The sequence below is a fragment of the Ornithorhynchus anatinus genome, chromosome X5 (assembly GCF_004115215.2).
Source record: "Ornithorhynchus anatinus isolate Pmale09 chromosome X5, mOrnAna1.pri.v4, whole genome shotgun sequence".
NCBI classification, from domain to species: Eukaryota; Metazoa; Chordata; class Mammalia; order Monotremata; family Ornithorhynchidae; genus Ornithorhynchus; species Ornithorhynchus anatinus.
The window spans coordinates 66,457,061-66,481,318 of NC_041753.1; the positions used below are offsets into that span (position 1 = coordinate 66,457,061).

The 24,258-nt window shown below is 44.8% G+C and overlaps 1 protein-coding gene across 3 annotated transcripts in view; it reads right to left on the bottom strand.

Annotated features, from left to right (window-relative positions):
* Nucleotides 1–1,815: 1,815 nt before the first annotated feature.
* RASEF (RAS and EF-hand domain containing) overlaps nucleotides 1,816–24,258 on the bottom strand; it is a 70,454-nt gene continuing 48,011 nt past the window's right edge. For all 3 annotated transcript variants that reach the window (XM_029056253.2, XM_029056250.2, XM_029056252.2), the window contains 7 exons: nucleotides 23,906–24,052; nucleotides 23,647–23,794; nucleotides 21,435–21,516; nucleotides 18,955–19,069; nucleotides 12,141–12,260; nucleotides 10,797–10,873; nucleotides 1,816–5,738 (listed from right to left, as the gene is read on the bottom strand). In XM_029056253.2, coding sequence (XP_028912086.1) covers nucleotides 5,636–5,738; nucleotides 10,797–10,873; nucleotides 12,141–12,260; nucleotides 18,955–19,069; nucleotides 21,435–21,516; nucleotides 23,647–23,794; nucleotides 23,906–24,052 — 792 coding nt within the window. In that variant the 3' untranslated portion in view covers nucleotides 1,816–5,635. The remainder of the gene's footprint in view (nucleotides 5,739–10,796; nucleotides 10,874–12,140; nucleotides 12,261–18,954; nucleotides 19,070–21,434; nucleotides 21,517–23,646; nucleotides 23,795–23,905; nucleotides 24,053–24,258) is intronic.

Here is a 24,258-nt window from a genome sequence, read left to right on the forward strand (position 1 = left end):
GTTCCCAACATACTCTCCTCTCACCTCTTCAGCCACTTCACCCCCCACTTCAGAACACCACAAATGGCCCATTTCTTTCACATGACCTTCCCAGGTGAATCTCATCTGACTGAGCATGCTAATCACTCCACCTCCCCTCTCCTCCCTCAGCTCCATTTTACCACTGAAATACACTTCTGTAGGTTTCTCTGCTTGAATTTATACTCTTCTACCTTTGCCACTTATTTTTGCCTACTTTCATGCTGCACTCGTGTAAATCTGCCTCCATTCCAAATTTGCAAAATCCTAAAGTAAGGGCTGGGTCTTACCTTCTCTTATTAACCATAGTACCCATGATCAAAGGCACAGTGAGTAGGTTGCCTTGAGAAGAGTGACCTGTGTGATCTGGGGGGTAGTGAGAGAGGAATGAGAATAAGTCGGAAAGTGAGTTTAGTGGCTGCTTTAGTGAGAACTTCTGCTTAACATGGACTGAAATGGCCAACCACTGGAGATTACTGCAGACTACAAGCCCCTCCTGTAGCCTGTAAACTACTTGTGACAGGGATTATACCTTACCCACTCTAGCCACCAACCTCTTGTTCATACCCTCCCTCGTGCCTAGAACTTCCTTTCACTTCCAGCAACCCACTGCTCTCCCCCATCTTCAAAGCCCTTCTGAGATCACCTCTTCGAGGGTACCTTCCCCAACTAATCTCTCATCTCTGCACTCCCCAACACCTTCAACTCCCAATTCAACACTTCTTCAACACCTATGCATCGGAGTCTTCATCAGCTAAGCATTTAGGTAATTACCACGACCACTTCCCCCTACAGAACCTATGTACCTATCATTAAATTCTGTTGCTTCCCCATTTGTAATTTATTTGGTAGCTCTCTCCCAAGTGCTCCAGAGTGCTGGGCACACAGTAAGTGTTCAGATATCATTGCTTGACTGATTGACTGTTCCAGGAATCCATCCACATGATTTAAGGCTGATTGAAGAAATGATAAGGAAGAGGACTGACCCATGAAATATCAATGGGGATCACTCAACGGGAGTTGGTGACAGACTGAATGTAGAAGGAAATGTTAGATTTGTTAAATGGTTCATCACTAACCATGAAAACAAACATTACTTGTTTCCTCAAAGTTGCTGCTGTTGGAACCATTGGTCTAACCCTGTAATGGCAGTGCATGTGTTGTTTTTTCATTGTTTTGGGTTTTTTATGGTTTTTGTTAAGCACTCACTATGTGTCAAGTATCGTTCTAAGCATTGGAGTAGATGCAAGTTTATCAAGTCGGACACAGTCCCTATCCCCCAAGGGGCTTGCAGTCAGTTGGAGAGAGAACAGGTATTGAACAGACTAGGCAACTAAGGCACTAAGAAGTTAAGTGACTTCCTCAAAGTCACGCAGCAGGAAAGCGGTTGAGCCGGGATTAGAATCCAGGTCCTCTGACTCCCAGACCCGTGCAGCTTCTATTGAGCCACACTTTTTCCCCTATGTTCCTTATAGAAGGAATGGTGTAGGTACTTTGGGGTGGCTGGATCAAGAAAATGATTTTTTTAAGTATGGAGAAAATCGGAGTTTAAAGGCAGAAGGGAAAGAGCGAGGAGAATGAGGCCCCAAGAGAGTTCCCTACACACAGTGGGTGTTCCATAAAAAACGACAGTAGTGCCGATGATGACATTATTGCAGAGTAATACCTGATCTTCACCTCCCACTGCTACCAAAATTGATCTCAAGTGCTCTCAGGAGATGTGCTAATGCAGACACAGCCTGGTATTAAAAGAATATTAGTGGAGTTGAAGGCCAAGCCAAGATGACATTCCACAGGCCAATTAAAGCACACTTTATTGAATTTACAATGAAGACAAGATTCCTGGTTCCTTTGACATCTGAACCGGTACAAAAAAGCAGTGGATTGAAGAGAACTACATCGCTCAAACAACAACAACAACAACAACGACAACAACGACAAAACATTCCACTCTATGAAATGTGTAGAACAAATAAATCAAAATTGCGTAAACAATTTGCTTTGTAAGTTCTACCTCCTTTGAACATATAAAGCTTCTCCTATGCATCTACAGTAAAAGCCTAAAACAATTATTTTGAAGCAGATCACTGTACGAAGAGGAAATAAATCTTTACATTAAAGGCTTTAATTTTGAGTAATGCACACTACGTTTACTATCAAATGCACACTACGTTTACTATCAAATGGCAAACTTCATATAAAGCAATTAGTGGAAAAGCAATTAAATGCACCTGGGGCTAAAAGTGGTGTGAAGCTTGTCTCGTATAAGCTATTTTCCTCCCGAAATGACAACATTGTCAAAAGTGCCAGAATTCATTAGGAAGGAATGAGATGTACTGGTGGCCTCGTGAGATTTAAGCTGAATATGGTCAGATCTATTATTTGCCTGGGACTCTTAGGGAATAAGTGAGAAGCTGCTCGTCAGCTCAGTTTGAAGTCTGGGATATGAAAAGTATTAAATATTGTACTGTGGCCTGGTATGGGAGGGAAATGGGCTTTTTTAAAATATTTTTTCAGCCATTTCTGGTTGAGTGAACTGGCATTATTAATCTCACATGAAGGCATTTTGAATGCATGGCCAAGAGTTTTTTTCTGTGCACGCGTGCACGCGTGTGTGTGTGTGTGTGTGTGTGTGGTGGGATGGGAGGGGGTGGTTCAATTATCAAGCAAAAACGCAGATCCACTGTGATCTACAAGAGATCAGAATTAAAAATTTATCCAAAATGATTAATTTCTGTTAGCCAAACTGCACTAAAGACTCCATCCAGAGTAATAAGCTCTCTTGGCCCTCTTAAATGGATCATTTCCTCTTCTAATAATGGAGTCAGAAAACAAAATATTTGTGCCAAATACATAAAAATCACCATATTTGCAGATTGTTGGGCAAATAAGGAGATAGGGAGGAATCAATGCCCCAAGGTAGCACTTGCAGCTCCAAGCCTAACTTTGAATTAATTCTACCAACAGCTTCATATATTGAGATGAACCACTGAGAAGCGAACATACAAGTTTGTCACTTTCACATAAACGATACCTTAACGATTATTACTGCTACTGACTTCAAAACATCAAACATCAAAAGCCCCTAGTTGATCTAGCATCCTACAGCAGAACAACAGCAAAACTTCAGCTTCACTAAGACATTAGGAATCCTTATTATGTCTATGACCAACAGTACAGACAAGCTCTCTTTCTTTGCCGTATATGCTCTCTTGTGCGGAAAACCAAAATGGGCTGTTTTCAGACTGTCTAAATGTTCACTTAAAGCCTCCAATATCGACTGACAAAACAGTAGAGGTATTGTATCTAGACAAGAGACTTGTTGTCAAAAAAAAAAAACAACAAAAAACTATCATAGCGGGACAGAGTGCATATTTTTAATGTGTTACTATTTCCGTTTCAAGAGTTTTGTCATCTAGGAATTGAAACTCTGTCAATAAAAAATTTTCTGTATGAATAACCTATTACAAAAAGATCTCCTTGGGATTTTATTTTGAGCAAACAGAGAGCTAGTTTTAGCTTATATAAATAGTAAATAAATTAACTCAATAAATATGGAGTACTCAAAGTTTATTTTTAAATTAAAGCAAAAGTGTTATGGGTATTAAATAGATATGATCATCCACTAGCTTTGAGAGTTTCTGCTTCTTATGTGACAGAAAGAAAAAAAATCACTCAAAACCATTTTCAGTATAAAATCATTTTCCTTTGAAAGGTTCCCTGCCTTACTGAATTCAATATACATTTTTTAAGACTAAGAACCTCTAAAAATGAAAATTCAAAAGGTACATCTGATTTACATTATTGGGAAACTGAATCACCATTTTATTACACTAATCCCTCAAACTCTGACCTGTTATTGACAAACTTTGTTACTGGAGAATAAAAGAAAAAGTTTCCTTTTCAATTTCTTCAGCCTGGTACCTTGAGCCTGAATTTACACAAGCCGAGATATGTAAAACATCTTATTGTGAGCCAACTGCCAGGCTCACAATCTGGTCGATTTCCTTTTCAGGTATGCCAGGTATTCTCATATCAGACTACAAAGGCCGCGTGTTTCATAGGCAGAAATACCTTCCTCTTGCCACACCCTCTGACCACCAGGGTTTCTTGCACTCTGCCTCGTGGGCTACAGGATCGAGCACGTCATCGGCCAGTTCTCAGTTCACATATGGGGTTGTAGCCGGGTACTAACCCTCTGCTCCCCACCTACTCCCCTGACCCCATTCAAACTGGAGGAACCAGCCAGCCATTAAAATACACTGCTAACAAGGGTGGCCGTTTGTTCCCTGGAACATATCTGGAGGAACAGTGATGATGATTATTCGCTACCTTTAAATGCCAAGGTTTCATCTACCTTTCATGCTGATAAACCGTTTTTCAAGAACTGTCTGTTAGTGAAAGACAAGCCTGTTCCTGAGTTGCTTATGTTTTATGGGATTATCGGGCACGTGCAGAACAGGCACCGCCATTTCATTTGCTGTTTCCCAACTACCTTTTAGAGAGTGTAAAGATTCTCTCTGTGGATTCCCTAGTGAAATTTTCTTACTGGTCTGGGATGTAAGATTAAATAACCTCCAAACAAATCCCATTTAAAAGAACGTTAAAAGTGAATGCTGTAATATGAAAAAGTTATACAATGTTAAAATGTAGCAAAGAAAAGCAACAAATACAGTTAGAAGTTCTGTCAGGTTTCCATTAGGGGCAAACTAGGCTACTAAATTGGTCAGTTTCCAAAATAAGCCATACAGAACTAAGTTGCAGCTGGGGGACAAGCTACTAAATGTACACTAAAATACTCTTAACCAAACTCAAAATAGTTTCAAAGTGCAGAACAATAATGTTCCAACAAATGAAACTTCTGGAATATTTTCTGCTTTTGACTACCTTACACCTTCAAGAGACCACTGAAGTTTCTTCACCTAAGCCACATATTTAGCATACTCTATCACAGGCTTCCTTTCCACACACACAAGCAGTTTGGGAGCCAATCTGTTATACAGAAGAAAAATATCACTCAGTTCTCAAACTCACTGATGAAGCTGCTTGGTAACAAGAGATACAGCAATGGTTTTCTTTCTTTCAACAAGCAGTCTCATTTTAAAGAACGAGTGAATCAGTACTCCCCCTTTGTACCTAAAACAACACCTCCAATAGTCAAGAACTAAGTTTTTCATTTAACTGTCCTTGCAGTACTTCAAGAACATACCATTGGGGGTTACAGAAAAGTTTACCGTCATCAGTTGAGTCCATCTACTCTGTGTGAATTTCCTTCTTAATTGTGATTCAAGCTTAAGCCAAAATTTTTAGTGTTATCTGATATCATTACTCTACTCAAACCCCACCAGGAAATGACTACAGCCCAAGAATGATGGCAAAAGATGAAATATATGCATACACCTCTCTCTCTCTCTACTTCCCTAAAGCCAAAGTAAAGTTGGGGAGCGGGGGAGGGAATTTGGCTACTTGCTATAGTGCACAAGCTCTAAAATTCCCAGATTCTGCAGCGTTTCACATTCTGGTTGCCACTGACACACATCACACCTTTTAAAATTACTCCACAAATACAACTGGTTGGCAAAGGAAAATTCCATAGGCTGAATGAAGGATATGACATTTAACCATTACAACAATTTTTCATCTGGGTTGACTTTTTGGAACTTGTCCCAGCCAGGTTGGTAACTGACTTAGTGTCATCATCCGTTCTTTTTCTCACTTCACTGGAAAGAAAAAGAAAAAGAAACAAAAAAGAAATCAAACAGTGAATTAGAAAGTCAAAATCTTGTACCGCAGAAAGGAAGAAATGACTGCCCAACCCCTCAATGTCACCCATTTTTCAAAGCCTCCAGAAAAGCCACAGGAACCATGTTTGATCTGGTTACCTGGTCTCAAACCCAAGACTTGGCACATAGTAAGCATTTAATAAATACCATCACTATTACCAAGCTTGGTTGATTGTATGCTGTAGTAGAAGAGACAGTTGGAAAGGCATGGGAATGTTTTAGTAAGCTCGCGACCACTTCTTGTAACTTTGTCATGCATGTGTGTGTATGTGTGCGCGCGCACACACACATACACATATAACCAAAGAGTGAGGCAGGATCAGGGTATCCAATCACCAGGAGGGGGGGAATTCCAGGAGCATTTTACAGCTTTCCCCCCTCCAGCTAATCTATTCTCTCAAGAGCTTAGTACAGAGCTCTGCACATAGCAGGTGTGCAATAAATGTCATGAATTGATTGAATGGAGCGAGTAGCAATGCCCACACTTGAAAATCTAAATCTTTTAAGAATTTAAGAGAATCCTCTAGACAGTGAGCCCACTGTGGGCAGGGACTCTCTCTCTTTGTTGCCGAATTGTACTTTCCAAGCGCTTAGTAGAGTGCTCTGCACACAGGAAGCGCTCAATAAATACAATTGAATGAAAAAGGTCACTGGGTAGCATGAAATTGCGAAGCTCAACAGCAATAGACTACTTCTGCTGATTGAATGAGCCAAACGCCACCTTCCACTCGCCAAACAACCGAGAAACACTGTAGATGCAGCCACAAGGAGATGTTATTGTTAGATTGTGGAAGCATTCAGGATGTTTTTCCAGGGTCATGCTCAAGTGTTGTGGAAGTACTGAAATGGCATTTGGGGGCATACAGTGGGGAGATGAATTTCTAAATAGGAAAAACCTCCTGGATCACAGAAGGGCTCTGAGGATGGGGAGAGCTGTGGTTTGCTGTATGTGAAGGGGAAAGGAGTTCCAGATAGGTGGGAAAGTGAGCAAGAAGTCAGCAGTGGGAGAGACAAGAATGTGGCACAGTGAGGAGGTGAACATGAGAGGAACAAAGAGGGAGAGCTGAGGTAGAGTGGGAGAAGAGAGGGAATGAGACAGGAGAGAGTCGAGTGCTTTAAAATCTATCGTCGGTGGTTTCCGCTTGAGGCATTGTGATGCTCTAGGACCCAGATAGGACTGAGGCTTACAGAAAACTCTGCTGTGACAAGCATATCAAGTTAAGGCACGATGGGGGGGGGGGGCGGGGGGGAAGCTCAAACCCAAGAGATTCTGGCCAATGCAGACTGCCACAAAACTCGACATCAGCCAGTCAGGCAATCGATGCCACTTATTGAGCATGTACTGGGTGATGAGCATTGTACTAAGAGCTGGGGAGAGTTGGTAGACACATTCCCTGCCCACAAGGAGTTTACAATCTACATATCATTCAAGAAATCATAAGACATTGTTCAGGCACGTCAGGAGTGAGGCTTCATCACAGAAAAGGAGGGAATCCTAAAAGGGATGGAAACACTTTAACATCCTCTACTTTGACTATGGAAGACGTGGCTCTTGAAAACACAGAAAATCATCCAACATGCAAGGACAAGGCACTTGTCCCAATTATCATGCAAGTCATCTCAGCAGTGACAGCCATGAAAGATGCCTAAAGCGCCTGAACCAATGGCATTCCCGTTGACATCTACAAGCACATAGGAGACAGACACCCTGCTGAAAGCACACATGCTCTTCTTCAACATATGGATATGGACTACTGAGGAAACGTCAAAGGCTCTCAAAGATGCCACCATCATCACTATCTTCAAGAAGAAAAGTGAAAGGTCAGATTACAACTATTAGACACATCTTATTATTCTCCATTGCCAGCAAGATCCAAGCTGGAGTATTCCCGTATCGACAACCGAGGAATATCGTTGACCAAACGCTCCTGGCATCACAATGTTGTTTCAGATCACGGTATGGCATAGCAGGCATGATCTTTGCAGGAGTGTCAGATAGAGGGAAAGTGCAAGGAGCAGCACCGAGACCTCAGTGTGGTGTTTATAGGCCTTATGAAAGCATGTGACATTAGTAGCCTCCTCCCCCACGCCACCCTCTGCTCTTCCCCCTTCCCCTCACCTCAGCACTGTGCTCATTTGTATATATTATTTGTATATATTATTTATTACCCTATTTATTTTGTTAATGAGATGTATATCCCCTTGATTCTATTTATCTTGATGATGTTGTCTTGTTTTTGTTTTGTTCTGTTTTGCTTTGCTTTGCTGTCTCCCCCATTTAGACTGTGAGCCCATCATTGGGCAGGGATTGTCTCTAACTGTTGCCGAATTGTACATTCCAAGCACTTAGTACAGTGCTCTGCACATACTAAGTGCTCAATAAATGCTATTGAATAAATGAATGAATATTGGGAGATCTGGACTCTGGAAATGGGTCAGTAAATTTGGCTGCTTTGAATAAAAGTGAATTACATTTCCAAATACTTTATGATGGCACGGCTGGCTGGGTCAGAGCTAGGTGTGCCTTGCCTAATCTATTCTCTATCACCAAGAGGGTAAAGACGGAATGGGTAGTGGACTTGATCCTGGTCAATTAATTCAATGTAGCCATACTGATGGATGCCACAGGAGAACTGGATTCAGGTGCTAGCATATGCTTCTAGTCCTCTGGGAAAAATCCAACTCAACAGACTTCAAGCATCACCCAATGTCGGAGTGAGAGTACTTCAAGAACCGCTGTCTGTGGACGACTGCATCCTAGAGACACGCGTGCACACACAACCCCCTACAAATAAGTGATTGTAGTCTGCTTCCTCAAACCAACCAGGCATTCTGGACTGAGAGGTCTATAAAAAACTGAGGTGATGCATCAGCCTGAACCAGAGAAGCCATTTGGCCAACCAAAAATCTTTACTGGCAACACAGAGCTTTCCCAGAAAGTCGTCAAGGAATTCTGTTACAGAGGCAGTTTACTGAGCAACGATGTAAAGGCCAGTCTAGACAGTTGGCTCTCCTTTAGACTGTAAGCTCCTTGGGGGTCAGGGACTAGAAGCATATGCTAGCACCCGAATCCAGTTTTCCTGTTGCATCCACCAGTATGGCTCCATTGAATTAACTGGTCAGATCACCCTAAATGTTTACAGAGCAGTAGTGCTGTCCACCCTTCTCTATGGTCATGAGACCTGGACCCCCAATAAAACAGGACATCCAACTCCTTGCGCCTATCTGAATTGGGGCTTTGTAGGAGCAGAGGGATTCCTCTGCCGCCACCTCCGCTGCCACTGTGGACGTGGGCTGGCGGGAGAACAGGCACCAGGCTGGCGTCAGATTGTGCCTTATGACTGGCAAGGGGGAGGCAGCGCCATGTTGGAACGTAGTTCAACCGCTTCACCACAGGACTGGTAGAACTGATAAGATACCCAAGCAAATTCATAAGCCAACCAAACATCTTCCTCATCACAGACCCACTGAAGGTATTCCTGACAACACAGCTGGGAAGGGTGGCAAATGGGAGGAGAATGGACAAGAGCAGGATATCCAAGCAACTGCTGAATAAGCATAATTGAGAAAGCAAAAGCAAGTAGGGCCAAGAAAACGTTTTAAGGATACAGTAAAACAAAGCCATAATCAATGCCACATCCCAGCCAAAAATAAGGAGTCGACTTCAGAGGGCAGACTGGCATGGTGCACTGTAGTCAGGAAAGGAGTGGCTCTCCTCAAGCATGAGTTTCATAAGAAACGAGAGTCCATTAAGCAAAAGTGAAAGCTATAGACATCAAACACAATAGCACAAGGGACAGGCGTTTCAAGTGCACAATACGGCCAGGACAGAGGTTTCCTCACAGGCCTTTTCAGGCAGGCATCCATCCATACAGAGGTGAACTTTACCATTACTTGCGTCTTCGAGTACTAAGGATAGTCAGATAACATATAAATCAATAAAATACTTGAATATGGCTTACCAAATTTCAATTTCCCAAAGTGTTCAACAGTGCCCAACATCTGACAAATGGGCAAAGTTTGATATGTGCTAAGAGCCATGGAAAATGGGAATACCACTTATTGATTGATAATGATTCCATTAAAGGAATTCAAACTTTTCCTTTGCTAATGGTAACAAATACAATCTTGCTTTAGCCTAAATCACAAAATGTCACTTAAAAGCCGATGTACTATTGGCACCACTTTGGTTAGCGGGGTGATAATAATAATAATGGTATTTGTCAAAGTGCTTTATATGTGCCAAGCACTGTACTAAGCTCTGGGGTAGATAAAAGATAATTAAGTCCCACTTGGGGCTCAGAGTCTAAGCAGACTGGAGAACAGGTTTTGAATCCCCATATTGCAGATGAGGACCTGTTGCCGACTTGTTCATCCCAAGCGCTTAGTACAGTGCTCTGCACATAGTAAGCACTCAATAAATACTATTGAATGAATGAATGAAAGATGAGGGAACTGAGGCTGAGAGAATTACTTGTCCAAGGTTGCACAGCAGACAAGTGGCAGAGCTGGAATTAGAACCCAGGTCCTCTGACTCCCAGACCCAGGCTCTTTCTACTAATAATCAACTCTCTAATCATTTAAGCCAGGCTGGGCAATTTATACATTGCTTTTTTTTTTCCTAACAGAAAGTCTAATGTCATAATAGTCTGGTGTAGTCACAATGGTCTGCTGTATTCAGAGTTGACTTCCTGGAAGTGAGTCATATAAGTCACCAATTAACCTTGTAGTGACACTTCTAGAGAAATGTCAACTATACCCCAGATGCACCTGTTTTGTTTGGCACTAGAGGTATTTTGCAATGTGTATGGCAATTAAGCAGTGTTACCTGTTTTCAAGAAATACAATGTTTACTGCTCCCACGATTAGGCTAGAAAATCTTCTCAAATACAGCTTATGTTTGAGTGTTTAGGTGAAGAATTTTTGACATAAGCCTCACCTACAAAACATGAGTCAATGCGGCATTTGTTTATCTGAACAGCAGTAAAACATTACCGAGCAAGGTGGAGAACAGCTTCCACTATGTTCGAACCATCTTTGGCGCTTGTTTCACAGAACAATGCATTATAGGCCTGTGGAGAAGACATAAATCCATTCAGCCATCAGGTAAAGCTTTACATTATTTTTCTCAGGTGTGGCGTGCTCTTTCCTTTCCTTCCCGCTAACCAATAAACAACAACAGAATTGTATCTGGTACATTGACACAACTCCTTTTCCACTTGGAAGGTGTCCACATTTACCTGTAACCAAAACTGAACTCTTCCAGGGAATTATTTTACCGTGAATGAGCAGGTGATTTGGCCTAGAAGGGATTGAAACTGTAGCCAATATCAACATCTGGTCTCCTGCCTCTGTAGCCTCTGAGCCCCATGTGGGACAAGGACTGTGCCCAATCTAATGATCTTGCATCTACCCCAGTGCTTAGTACAGTGCTTGGCACATAGAAAGCCCTTCACAGAACAATTACTCTTAGCCAAATGTTTCCTATTTCAAACCAGAACTAACAGACTCTATCTGTTTCAGAGTACAAAGACCTGATCAAGCACCCATCGCAGCTAATACTATACTTCAATAACAAATTATGGCTTTTCCCGAGCTTTGTTTTTATCTAGAAAAAGTTCTCTTTTTCAAGAGCCCAGTAATTTTGTCCCCCCCCTCCAAAACTAAGTTTTACCAAGTGATAAGAGTTAAAGATGGGTGGATTTGATAAGAGGAATCAAGCTGCCTTGTCTTTGTAGATTTGGGATAAGCTTTAGGAAAATTTGATATTACTGAAACATCTTGCATATTTTAGCCTCAATTTCATATTTCTATCATGTTCCAGATCACGTGTCTGCAATCAAGATTTTGAGCAGATCAAAATTCAAGTCTAAACTGATGTGCCCCTGAATTTGGCCCAACTAAGTGCAATACAAGTTATGGGAAAATGAGCTGAGTTTGCAGTGGTTGAGAAATCAGAAGGACCTGCATACCAGACAGAGGCTCACAGTCGCTCATCCTCTCCCACTGCCCAACAGCAGGGTAGCTGCAATAACCGTATCCATCGAGATCAAAATTCTCTCCAGAAATGCATACCACTGGCACAACTGAGAGGACAATTTCTCCACCTATTTTCCCAGTAAAATGTGGTTCATCTTCTTGCCCCTAGGTGCACCACAGGGTGGAGGCCAAAGGGAGTTTGGTTTCTCAAAAGATGAACTCCCAGGTCTGGTCAACCAATTTGCCCTCCCTCAGGTCACCCGTGGGTGAAGCACAGGGGTGGGACAGGGTGGGAGGGATGTCAAGACTTCATGGACCTTCTCTCCCCTTCTTCCCCCTGGCCGTCGCCCCACAACTCACCATCGCCAGTTTCTCTCCACAGTTTATGGGCACATGTTTTGGCTCCTGTGTGGAAGTTGCCTCACGAAGGTCTGCCTTGTTCCCCACAATCATAATGGGAATGCTCTCATGGGTTGCATCCTACCATCCAAAAGAAGAACACAGATTTGGGGTAAGGGTTATGAAATTCGCAACCAAAGTGAAAAGCAATAGCGGCCATCATTTTTTACAGCTGAATATTGTTTTTGCCCCCGCCCCTCAGAAAACTGTGAACTAACTTTAACCTGAAACTTCTGTACTAACTGATTACAGGAGGCTGCGAGGCATGCAGTAACTAGCTTCCTGGTACCCAACCTGGAACAATAGTAATTACAAAGACCATGCCCCCCTCCCCAAACACAATACCCAGGTAGGGGTTCAATTACCTTGTGACATCAATGGAATTTTGGACAGTTCTGCTACTAAAAAAAAAAAATCAATCTAGTTTAAAGCCCAAACACGATGCAAATGATGACCCTGTGGGTTTCAATTCAGGGAACTGGATTGGTGTGCGAATGCCAAACCTCTGCTCAGTCACAGCGACAAATCTGACACAGCACGTGTTATAATTTCCATTTAAGCTGCTAGCTAAGTGACTTCCGTATGCCAGGGTTGAAACCAGGCCGGTGCAGCCCAGCAGCCTGCCAGGCCATTAATAATAATAATAATTGTGGTATTTGTTAAATGCTTACTATGGGCCAGACACTGAGAAGCAGCATAGCTTACTGGAGAGAGCACGGCCCTGGGAGTCAGAAGGTCATGGGTTCTAATCCCGGCTCCGTCACTTGTCTGATGCTTGGGCAAGTCATTACCTCATCTGTAAAATGGGGTTTGAGTCTCTGAACCCCATGTGGGACAACGGACTGTGTCCAACCTGATTTCCTTGTATCAGCCCCAGCACTTAGTACAGTGCCTGGCATAGAGTAAACGCTTAACAAATACCATAATTATTATTATTTATTATTACAAGCAAGTCAGTTTGGATGCAATCCCTGTCCCACATGAGGCTCACGGTCTTAAACCCCCATTTAACAAATGAGGTAACTGAGGCCCAGAGAAGTCAAGTGACTTGCCTTAGGTCACACAAAAGACCAGTGGCAGAGCAGGGATTAGTACCCAGGACCTTCGGATTCCAAGGCCCATGCTCTAACCACTACGCCAAGCTGTTTACTTGCTAGGGTTAATGCTCCATCCAAGTAAGGAAGAAGAGACAGAGAGAAAATCAGCGGGAGGTTTCAGGGGTCTGCACTAGTGAGATGAGAATCAGAAGTGATGTCTTAGAGTTTGAGCTCTACTACACTCTGCTGTCCCGCTCTTGGTCCAGTGGAAAGATCCAAGCTCTGGGTATCAGGAGAAGGTTTCTGACCGAAGAACCATTTAGGGAGCTCTGCGAGGAGAACAGGCCCAGCAGAAATCCTGATCATCAGCTGGCAAATATGGGCAGTGAAGACGGTGCTGGTTACCAAGGAAACTCCCTGCTGGGTTCAATGGTACTTATTGAGCACTTACTGTGTGCACAGCACTGAACTAAGCACTTGGGAGAGTTCAATACAACACAGCTGGTAGAAACATTTTCCCTGTCCACAACAGGCTTATGAAGTAGAGGGGGAGACAGACATTAATATAAATAAATTACAGATTTAATCAATAAGTTACCAATATGGGTTGCGGTGGGATCACCCAGCATCAGAGCATGCTAAGGTTACTCTGGCCTTGCTATGGTTACTTTAGACTGTAAGCTTGTTGTGGGCAGGGAATGTATCTGCTTACAGTTATTTTACACTCTCCCAAGAGCTTAGTACAGTGTTCTGTACACAGTAAGTGCTCAATAAATATGATTGAATGAATAGGGACCATGCACATAAAAATAACGGAAGAAACATTTGCAAGATTGCTGATCATGGCAGAAGACAGGACGTTCTGGAGAAAATATATCCACAGAGTCGCTATGAATCAGAAACAACTCCTGGGATGTAATAAGCGCTTAACAAATACCATTTAAGAAAAAAAAAAAGAGCAAGCAATTCTTTGCCAGCCAACTGGCAGAGTTAGGCCCAGGAAGGCACCCATGATTAGTTCTCCAATGCATGTGAACAGAGGCCACCTATGGGCAAGTAGAAAACACTCCCTGAAATCTGCCCGAGTCTAGGCGGTGCTAAGGAGAGCTGATTAGACTGTGAGCCCATCATGGGGCAGCGATTGTCTCTGTTGCCGAATTGTATATTCCAAGCACTTAGTACAGTGCTCTGCACATAGTAAGCGCTCAATAAATACTATTGAATGAATGAATGAATGATTCGTCAGTTGGCTAACATGGGGGGGGGGGGGTGTCTGAGTTTTTTGGCCTGAGTTCAGCATGGCAGGGCTGAAGAGAGGAAGTGAGGTACAGATGGGGTGCTTGGCCAGGAGAACTCTGTCTCCTGTGGGTCACCGGAGAGGCCCCTCGAGGATCCCAGTTCAGATATACATAAGGGCACACTAAGCCCTAGCCTAGGACTGTAGTTTACGGCGTCTAGCCTATTACTACTACTGTTATTACCACCTTAGGGCTAGGGCTACTAGGCTATAAGCTTGTTGTGGGCAGGTAATGTGTCTGGTATACTGTACTCTACCAAGTGCTTAATACAGTGCTGGGCACACAGTAGGCAGCGTGGCTCAGTGGAAAGAGCACGGGCTTTGGAGTCAGGGCTCATGAGTTCGAATCCCAGCTCTGCCACTTGTCGGCTATGTGACTGTGGGCAAGTCACTTAACTTCTCTGTGCCTCAGTTCCCTCATCTGTAAAATGGGGATTAAGATTGTGAGCCCCACGTGGGACAACCTGATTCCCCTATGTCTACCCCAGCGCTTAGAACAGTGCTCGGCACATAGTAAGCGCTTAACAAATACCAACATTATTATATATTGTTGACTAGGACATCAGGTTTGGGAGATGGGGCAGGAAGCTGCGGGACTGTCCACACCTCCCTGGCCTGCAACTCTCCTGTATGTAGTTGCCCTGGCCCGTACCGACAACCTCCAGTTCACCCCACCGTGTGCGAACAGAGTCTAAAGCTTCAGGACAGGTGGTGGAGTCCTGAGGCCTGGTGCTTATGCTCCCCTTCTCGCTGGCCACTGGACAGCAACTTTGATATTCAATGCCTGGATGCTGGTGTCCCCGTCCTCCCTTGCCCCATCCACGCCAGCCTCGCTGGACGGCGGGGACTAGCCTGAGCCACCTCATCGTGACGGTGGGGGGATGGAGGGTTGGGGCTGAGCAGCGGAAAACCCCATAATGCTCTCTGTCAAGCAGGCCAATGTGCTGATGTGGAGATGCAGATGCGAAACCAGCAGTGCCTGGCTCTAAGAACTTTGGTTTCTGTTGGCAAGGCACCATCCAAGTGAATATTAGGGCAGCAGTGCAGTGTGAGTTTGCCTTGTGCACACTAGAACCAAGAAACAAGAGTTGTTTCCAGGAAGGGTCTCATAAAAAATAAAAAAAAGCAGACACAGTCAATGCAGACATGTCCTGCCTCTGGCCTGGAACACTCTCCCTCTTCATATCCAACATACAATTACTCACCCCCCTTCAAAGCCTTAATGAATGCATGTCTCCTCCACAAAGCCTTCCCTGACTAAGCCCTCCTTTCCTCTTTTCCCACTCCCTCCTGCACTGCCCTGACTTGCTCCCTTTATTCATACCCCTCCCTGCCCCACAGCACTTCTGTACATATCTGTAATTTTATTTATTTCTATAAATGTCTGTATCCCCCTCCAGACTGTAGCTTGTTTGAGGCAGGGAATGAGTCTGTTATATTATACTCTCCCAAGCACTTAGGACAGTGCTCTGCACACAGTAAGTGCTCAATAAATATGACTGACTGACTGAAATCATACAGCTGGGGCACGATCATTCAAGGCATCTGAGGCAAAGCTGAGACCAGAATCTGTATCTCTTAACTTCCCTTTCATTCATTCATTCAATAGTATTTATTGAGCGCTTACTATGTGCAGAGCACTGTACTAAGCGCTTGGGATGAACAAGTCGGCAACAGATAGAGACAGTCCCTGCCGTTTGACGGGCTTACAGTCTAATCGGGGGAGACGGACAGACAAGAACAATGGCACTAAACAGCGTCAAGGGGAAGAACATCTCGTAAAAACAATGGCAACTAAATAGAATCAAGGCGATGTACAATTCATTAGCAAAATAAATAGGGTAACGAAAATATATACAGTTGAGCGGACGGGTACAGTGCTGTGGGGATGGGAAGGGAGAGGTGGAGGAGCAGAGGGAAAAGGGGAAAATGAGGCTTTAGCTGCGGAGAGGTAAAGGGGGGATGGCAGAGGGAGTAGAGGGGGAAGAGGAGCTCAGTCTGGGAAGGCCTCTTGGAGGAGGTGATTTTTAAGTAAGGTTTTGAAGAGGGAAAGAGAATCAGTTTGGCGGAGGTGAGGAGGGAGGGCGTTCCAGGACCGCGGGAGGACGTGACCCAGGGGTCGACGGCGGGATAGGCGAGACCGAGGGACGGCGAGGAGGTGGGCGGCAGAGGAGCGGAGCGTGCGGGGTGGGCGGTAGAAAGAGAGAAGGGAGGAGAGGTAGGAAGGGGCAAGGTGATGGAGAGCCTTGAAGCCTAGAGTGAGGAGTTTTTGTTTGGAGCGGAGATCGATAGGCAACCACTGGAGTTGTTTAAGAAGGGGAGTGACATGCCCAGATCGTTTCTGCAGGAAGATGAGCCGGGCAGCGGAGTGAAGAATAGACCGGAGCGGGGCGAGAGAGGAGGAAGGGAGGTCAGAGAGAAGGCTGACACAGTAGTCTAGCCGGGATATAACGAGAGCCCGTAATAGTAAGGTAGCCGTTTGGGTGGAGAGGAAAGGGCGGATCTTGGCGATATTGTAGAGGTGAAACCGGCAGGTCTTGGTAACGGATAGGATGTGTGGGGTGAACGAGAGGGACGAGTCAAGGATGACACCGAGATTGCGGGCCTGCGGGACGGGAAGGATGGTCGTGCCATCCACGGTGATGGAGAAGTCTGGGAGCGGACCGGGCTTGGGAGGGAAGATGAGGAGCTCAGTCTTGCTCATGTTGAGTTTTAGGTGGCGGGCCGACATCCAGGTGGAGACGTCCCGGAGGCAGGAGGAGATGCGAGCCTGAAGGGAGGGGGAGAGGACAGGGGCGGAGATGTAGATCTGCGTGTCATCTGCGTAGAGATGGTAGTCAAAGCCGTGAGAGCGAATGAGTTCACCGAGGGAGTGAGTGTAAATGGAGAACAGAAGAGGGCCAAGAACTGACCCTTGAGGAACTCCAACAGTTAAAGGATGGGAGGGGGAGGAGGCTCCAGCGTAGGAGACCGAGAATGATCGGCCAGAGAGGTAAGAGGAGAACCAGGAGAGGACAGAGTCCGTGAAGCCAAGGTGAGATAAGGTACGGAGGAGGAGGGGATGGTCGACAGTGTGTTCCATACTGGGCTGAGTGTATCAATAATCGGGCCATGGGCCACAAGGTTTCTCCCCACTTCTCTTTCTCCTCTTCCAAGTCTCTGGGACCCTCTCTGCCTTCACCACTTCTGGAGTGGCGGGAGAGAGAAATAACTAGAATGTGGCATGAAAATTGAGCCCTGGGCTGGGAGTGAAGATAACCAACTCTCAAACCCAGACCAATTTGGAAATGACTGCAAGATGACAGTGACTCAGTGCACCTCCCTGAGCTCCTCTTTTTAGGGTATTTGTCGAGCACTTATTACATATTAAGTGCTAGAGCAGATATAGGATGATCAAGTCAGATCCAGTCCCTGCCCCACAGGGAGTTCACAATCTGAGAGGGAGGGAGAGCAAGTAGTTTATCTCCATTTTGCAGGTGAGGAAGGTGAGGCCTAGAGAGGTTAAGTGACTTGCCCAAGTTCCCCTAGCAGGCCTGTGGTAGTGTGGGAATTAGAGATACAAGATAGACTCCACGCTCTTTCTATTAGGCCACACTGCCAACCTTGCTGCATGGAAGAGGTTGCCACTGGGCAGGAGGGGGAAGGTTTGGCTTACTTACCGTCAGTCTATCAAGAGAAGCAGCGTGGCTTGGTGGAAAGAACATGGACCTGGGAGTAAGGGACCTTGGTTCTAGTCTCCATGCTGCCACTTGCCTGCTGGGTGACCTTGGGCAAGTCACTTAACTTCTCTGTGTCTCAGTTCCCTTATCTGCAAAATGGGGATTCAATACCTGTTCTCCCTCTGACAGACTGTAAGCCCCATATGGGATCAGATGATCTTGTATCTACCCCCCTGCTTAATACAGAATTTGGAATACAGTAAGCACTTAAACACATAATAATCAATGGTATTTATTGAGCACTTACTGTGTGCCGAGCCCTGTACTAAGCACTTGGGAGAATACAATACAAAAGAGCTGGTAGATGCCCACAACAAGTTTACATTCTAAAGGGGGAAACGGACATCTGTAATTTCATTTACTTGCATTGATGGTCTCCCCATCTACACTGTAAGCTGGTTGTGGGCAGGGAATGTGTGCTATATTGTACCCTCCCAAGCGCTTAGTACAGTGCTCTGCACACAGCACTTAATAAAAACAACTAAGAAAAAAAAACATTGTGACATCCAAGTTGAACCATTCCTTGTGCCGGGATGATGCGTTAACCTCAATGGGGAAATGAGACTCACTGACCCCCACAACGGTGGTGTCTGACCCACGCTCATCATCCAGGCCAAGCCACTCCGCTACCTTGGCTACCTTCCCACCCAAGCAGAGTCCTCCGTCTCCTGACCCAGCTGTGAGCCCCTGCCCCCGTTTTCTCTCCACATTTGGGTTCTTACCTCAATCATCTCCACCCATTCTCGCACATGGAGGAAACTTTTCTCGCAGGTGACATCATAAAGCAGCAACACACCATCCGCTCTTCTGAAGTAGGACTTGGCAATGCTTCGGAATCTCGAGAAAGAGAAATCAATCAATCGATTGTATTTATTGAGCGCTTACTGTGTGCAGAGCACCGTACTAAACACCTGGGAGAGTATTATATAACAGAGTTGTTAGACATGCTCCCTGCCCACAGTGAGCTGACAGTCTCGTCACACTAATCCAAAATTACCTTACTATGCATGTACTTTACTGACCCGAATCCATTTAGCCACTTTCCTAAGGAAAGCAGAGAAAGAGTGCCCATATTGCAAAAATCTCTCTGGATTCCGTACTGAAGGACTGAAGAGCAAAGAAACGGGACCAAGGCACTCCAAACATGCTATTTTTGAGGATTTCATTTGTGCTACATTTGTTGGGAAGACCTCAATGTGAAGTTTAGAAGGCTTTGCATGCTGTAGAGGTGATGAATACATTGAACTCCCCTCATTCCCAAAAAGTCTGACCAGATAAATCTAGTGCCAGAGAAACAACGTGGCCTAGAGGAAAGTGTCCGGGCCTGGGGAGTCAGAAGATCTTGGTTCTAATCTCAGCTCTGCCACTTGCCTGTGTGACCTTGGACAAGTCACTTAACTTCTCTGTGCCTCAGTCTCCTTCCTCTGTAAAATGGGAATTCAATACCTGTTCTTCCTTCTACTTAGATTGTGAGTCCCATGTGGGAGAGGGACTGTGTCTGATATGGTTTTCTCATAACTACTCCAGTGCTTGTTACAGTGCTTTGCTTGACTTATAGTAAGTACTTTTAATGATGTGTATATATCTATAATTCTACTTATTTATAATGATGCTACTGATACCTGTTCACTTGTTTTGATGTCTATCTCTCCCCTTATAGACTGTGAGCCCATTGTGGGCGGGGACTGTCTCTATTTGTTTACTGAATTGTACTTTCCAAGCGCTTAGTACAGTGCTCTGCACACATAAGCACTCAATAAATATGATTGAATTGAATATAATAATGATAATATTATTGTTAGGATCACCAGCATAAGCATCTCGGGCCAGTCCTCCTTTGGCAATGAATGTCCGTTAAGTACAGTGCTTGTTTCATAGTAAGCAAAGTCCCCAATATTATCATCATTATTATTATTATTACTATTATTAGCACGATGACCAGGATAAGCTCCTCAGGCCATTCCTCCAATGGCAATGAATGCCCATTAAGCTTGTGGCACTGGATTCTAGTCTACGCTGGCAAGTACTTCGACTGTTATGCACAAACTAATTGGCAGGTTCATTTTCTTCAGAGATAAGTCCTGGAAGATGCATCTTTCTTCATCTACATCAGCTAAGAAGCCCCCAGCCCTACGCTTTCATTAGGAAAATTCACCCTCTAGACTAAGTTCTTGGTGGACAGGGAATGTTTCTGTTTATTGTTGTACTCTCCCAAGCGCTTAGTACAGTGCTCTTCACACAGTAAGTGCTCAATAAATATGAGTGACTGACTTCAGTTAAGTTTTCCTTTTAATTATGAAGCTGCTTCTTGAAACTAAATTAGCAACAGATATGCTCAGGAATATGAAGAAAGAATGGAAATGAGACCTAGGGACAGCTGGAGTGGACTAAAAGGATGAGAAAGGGAGGCTGGAAAGGAAGATCAAGGTGCGGAGAAAAATTATCTGTAGTGAAAAATCATAAAATCAGGATGAATCAATCAGTAGTATTCATTGAGGCTTTCTCTGGGGAGAACCCTGTTCTACGCGCGGAGACACGATCTCTGCCCTCAAGGAGCTCACCATCTAGCTGAGGAGACAGACATTAAAAAAATTCCAGGGAGAAGGAAACAAAAGGGTATAAAAACAATAATAAGGGTGTACTAGTACTCCAGTGTTTAGGTGACCTGGAAGCACTTACATAAAAGTTAGGGGAAAAGGGTGGAGGAAAAGGGTGGGGAAATGAGAAAATAATCAAGGACAGCCTCCTTGACTGACTGAAATCATACATACAGTCAGGGAGGAAATGCGATTTCAGAAGGGCTTTAATGAGGAGGAGAGTACTGGTCTGCTGGATATGAAGGGGGAGGCGTTCCAGTCGAAAGGGAGGGTGTGAACGAGAGGTCGGTGGCAAGAGAACGGGAACGAAAAATGGTGACATGAGAATGAAAGGAGTGAACTGGAGTGTTGGGGAGAAGAGTGAAGAAAATTGGGGATGAGGGTGAAAGGGAAGCTGATTAATTACCTTAAAGCCTCTGGTCTGACGTTTGCTGAGGAGAAGACTAGACAGCCACGGAGGTTTTCGAGGAGCGAGCAGACGTGCGCAAAACCAAGTTTTAGAAAAAGAATACGAGCAACAAAATATCGACCGGAGAGGAAGAAGCTGGAGGCAGAGGGTTCTGAGAAGAGACTGATGTAGTAGTCAAAGCATAAAATTTACTTACCTTTCCTGACCAGCCGTGTCCCAGAGCTGTAGCACGGTAGGTTCTCCATCCACAACCAGAGTCTTAATTTGAAAGTCAACACCTTTACAAGAAACATAAAGAACCGGAAGAGCCAGTCCCTATTACTCTAAGATCAGTTTTTAAACTCCACGTCAACGAGATTTCCTACAAACAACAGTGTTCTCCTGGCCCTCCTCAGGCTCGGGCTCAGTGGCAGAGAGTTGAGTCTAGAGCGGCTTCTACCATGGGGACTCAGGGTGCCGTGATGTTCCCTCCCACCCCCCACCAACTCCTTCCCCTCCCCGGCCCAAACCGTGGCCTGCGTTGAGCTCTGCAGTGCGGGGAGATTCCAGCCACGCCAAGGTGGGCCCCGCCGTGCAGATGAGGGGGCTCTGACCTGCTTACGCCAACCCTCCCCCTATAGCATCCCCTCTTGCCTGTAGTGCATGCCGAAGGCCTGAGTTGCCACCACTTCTGACAACCTCCGCGGTGTTAAGCAGAGTTCTCCTTGCCCATCGCAGAGGCCCCTACCCCTTATTCGTCCTAGGGCCCGACTCCATCCTCCAACTCCTCGCCCTATCACAGCTCAGGATTGACCTTAACACTCCAGGTTTCCCCTACGTCTGGGTATCTTGGAGGTGCCCCCTGCTCCCCCACCCCCAGGCCAAGTGTTTCCAAAATGGCAGATGAGGCCTTGACGTGGAGTTCAACAGACCATTGGAGGAGGGACTAAGAGCGATGAAGGGATACCACTGGAGATTGAGGGAGGCCAACTTCCTGCTCAACCTTCAACGAGAAACCACGGAACCTGACTGACAGCACAGGGACTGAGGGCTCATTTCCATGGGCATCTTGGGGAGGAAGGGCCAAGGGTAGCTGACTGTGTCAGCTAGGGGTGGGCTTATGCAAATGAGAGGATGTGTTGAAACTGCCCCCCCCCCCCCCCGGGATGTAAAAAGCCTGTGCTCACTATGTGGATTGGCTGGTGGCCATGTGCTGAGCCCTCCTGGGAAGGAGTGAAATTAAAGATGCCTGACTGGGAGCGAGCTGTGGTCTCTATGTTCTCTAACCTACATCTTATTATAATAATAATGATGGTATTTGTTAAGCGCTTACTATGTTCCAAGCACTGTTCTAAGCACCAAGGTAGATACAAGGTCATCAGGTTGTCCCACGTGGGGCTCACAGTCTTAATCCCCATTTTACAGATGAGGTAACTGAGGCCCAGAGAAGTTAAGTGACTTGCCCAAAGTCACTCAGCTGACAAGTGGCGGAGCCAGGATTAGAACCCAAGACCTCTGACTCCCAAGCCCCTGCTCTTTCCACTAAGCCACGCTGCTTCACTACATCTCTCGGTGAATGGCAGCAAAAGGTGGCAACGTCACCACAAGACAAAACAGGCCAAGGACCAATTTATCCAGCTCAATCATGAGTTCGATTATAAGGGGCTTTAGGCATAGAGGCCAGGGAATAGAGGAAAAGAAAGAAAAGGGAACCTACATATTTCCCATCATCCCAACTAATACCTGAAATAAGATTTCATGTTATTATTTATAATTATAATTATAATAATAATAATGAAATAAGATTTCAGTACATGTGCTTTTGCTAATCAATGAAAAATAAGTAGAGCGACTACTGGGGAAAAAACATGGAGTGACAAATAGATAACCCTAAGTGACTGAGCTCTCGACTGTAATCTCCTTGTGGGCATGGAACCTGTCTAGCAACTCTGTTGTATTGTACACTCCTGAGTGTTTAGTACAGTTCTCTGCACACAATAACCATTCAATAAATGACTAATTGATGAAGATTTTATTATGGTGCCGATGATCTATCATGTTCACACCACTTCTAACGAAACAGATTTGCCAGATGGAGAATGAGGGAAAGAAGATAGTTTCACCATCTTTCTTCAGTACGTCAATGGTGAAACAAAAACACCTGGTCCACGGTTGTCCAAATTCTCCCAGCTCTATTCCAATAAATTTGCATAGGTTTTCCCTTGAAGACCAAGCCCCAGAGGTGGGCACTGTCAGCATTGCTCTATTTCTCGGACAAAACCTACCTGGGGTACAGACTAGACTGTAAACTCCTTGTGGGCAGGGATGGCGTCTACCATTTCTATTGGGCTGTGCTTTCCCAAGTCCTTAGTCCACTGTTCTGAACACAGTAAGCGCTCAATAAATACCACTGATTGACTGAAACATACCGAGGGTGGCGCTGGTGTTCCCTCGAAATTCATTCTTACAAAGTCTCATGAGAAAACTGGATTTTCCAACTGCAGCATCTCCAGCAAGAACAATCTTGAACGTCTTCTCTGAGCTAGGATATTTTGGGGGGCCATCCTCTGGATCTGACTATAAAAACACCCCACCCCAAACAAAATCAGATGAAATTTGTTCCTTCAAATCTAGTAACCTATAAGAAACAGTAATAGAGCAGATAAACATATTCAAAATGCATACTACCTGGGAAGAGAGTGCTGAGATGGGCTTCCTGGTTGAAGATCCGAAGCATCCTTTGGGTTTCCAGTCTAACAGAGTTGTAGGAGAGTTCGGATTCTGGATAACGGTATTATTGGAACCATAAGCCTCTTCATCTCTTATCTCTGGAACCTACCAACAAAAAGAAACACCATTTTTAACTTCTCATATTGCACTTGTTCTTACAGAAAATTCCATGGTTGAAAGGAAGAATGTCAAGAATAACAGTGATACTGTGTGGTCTAGCAGAAAGAGAACAGGCATGCGTGTCAGAGGACCTGGGTTCTAATCCTGGCTGTGCCACTTGCCTGCTACATGACCTTCGGAAAGTCACTTAA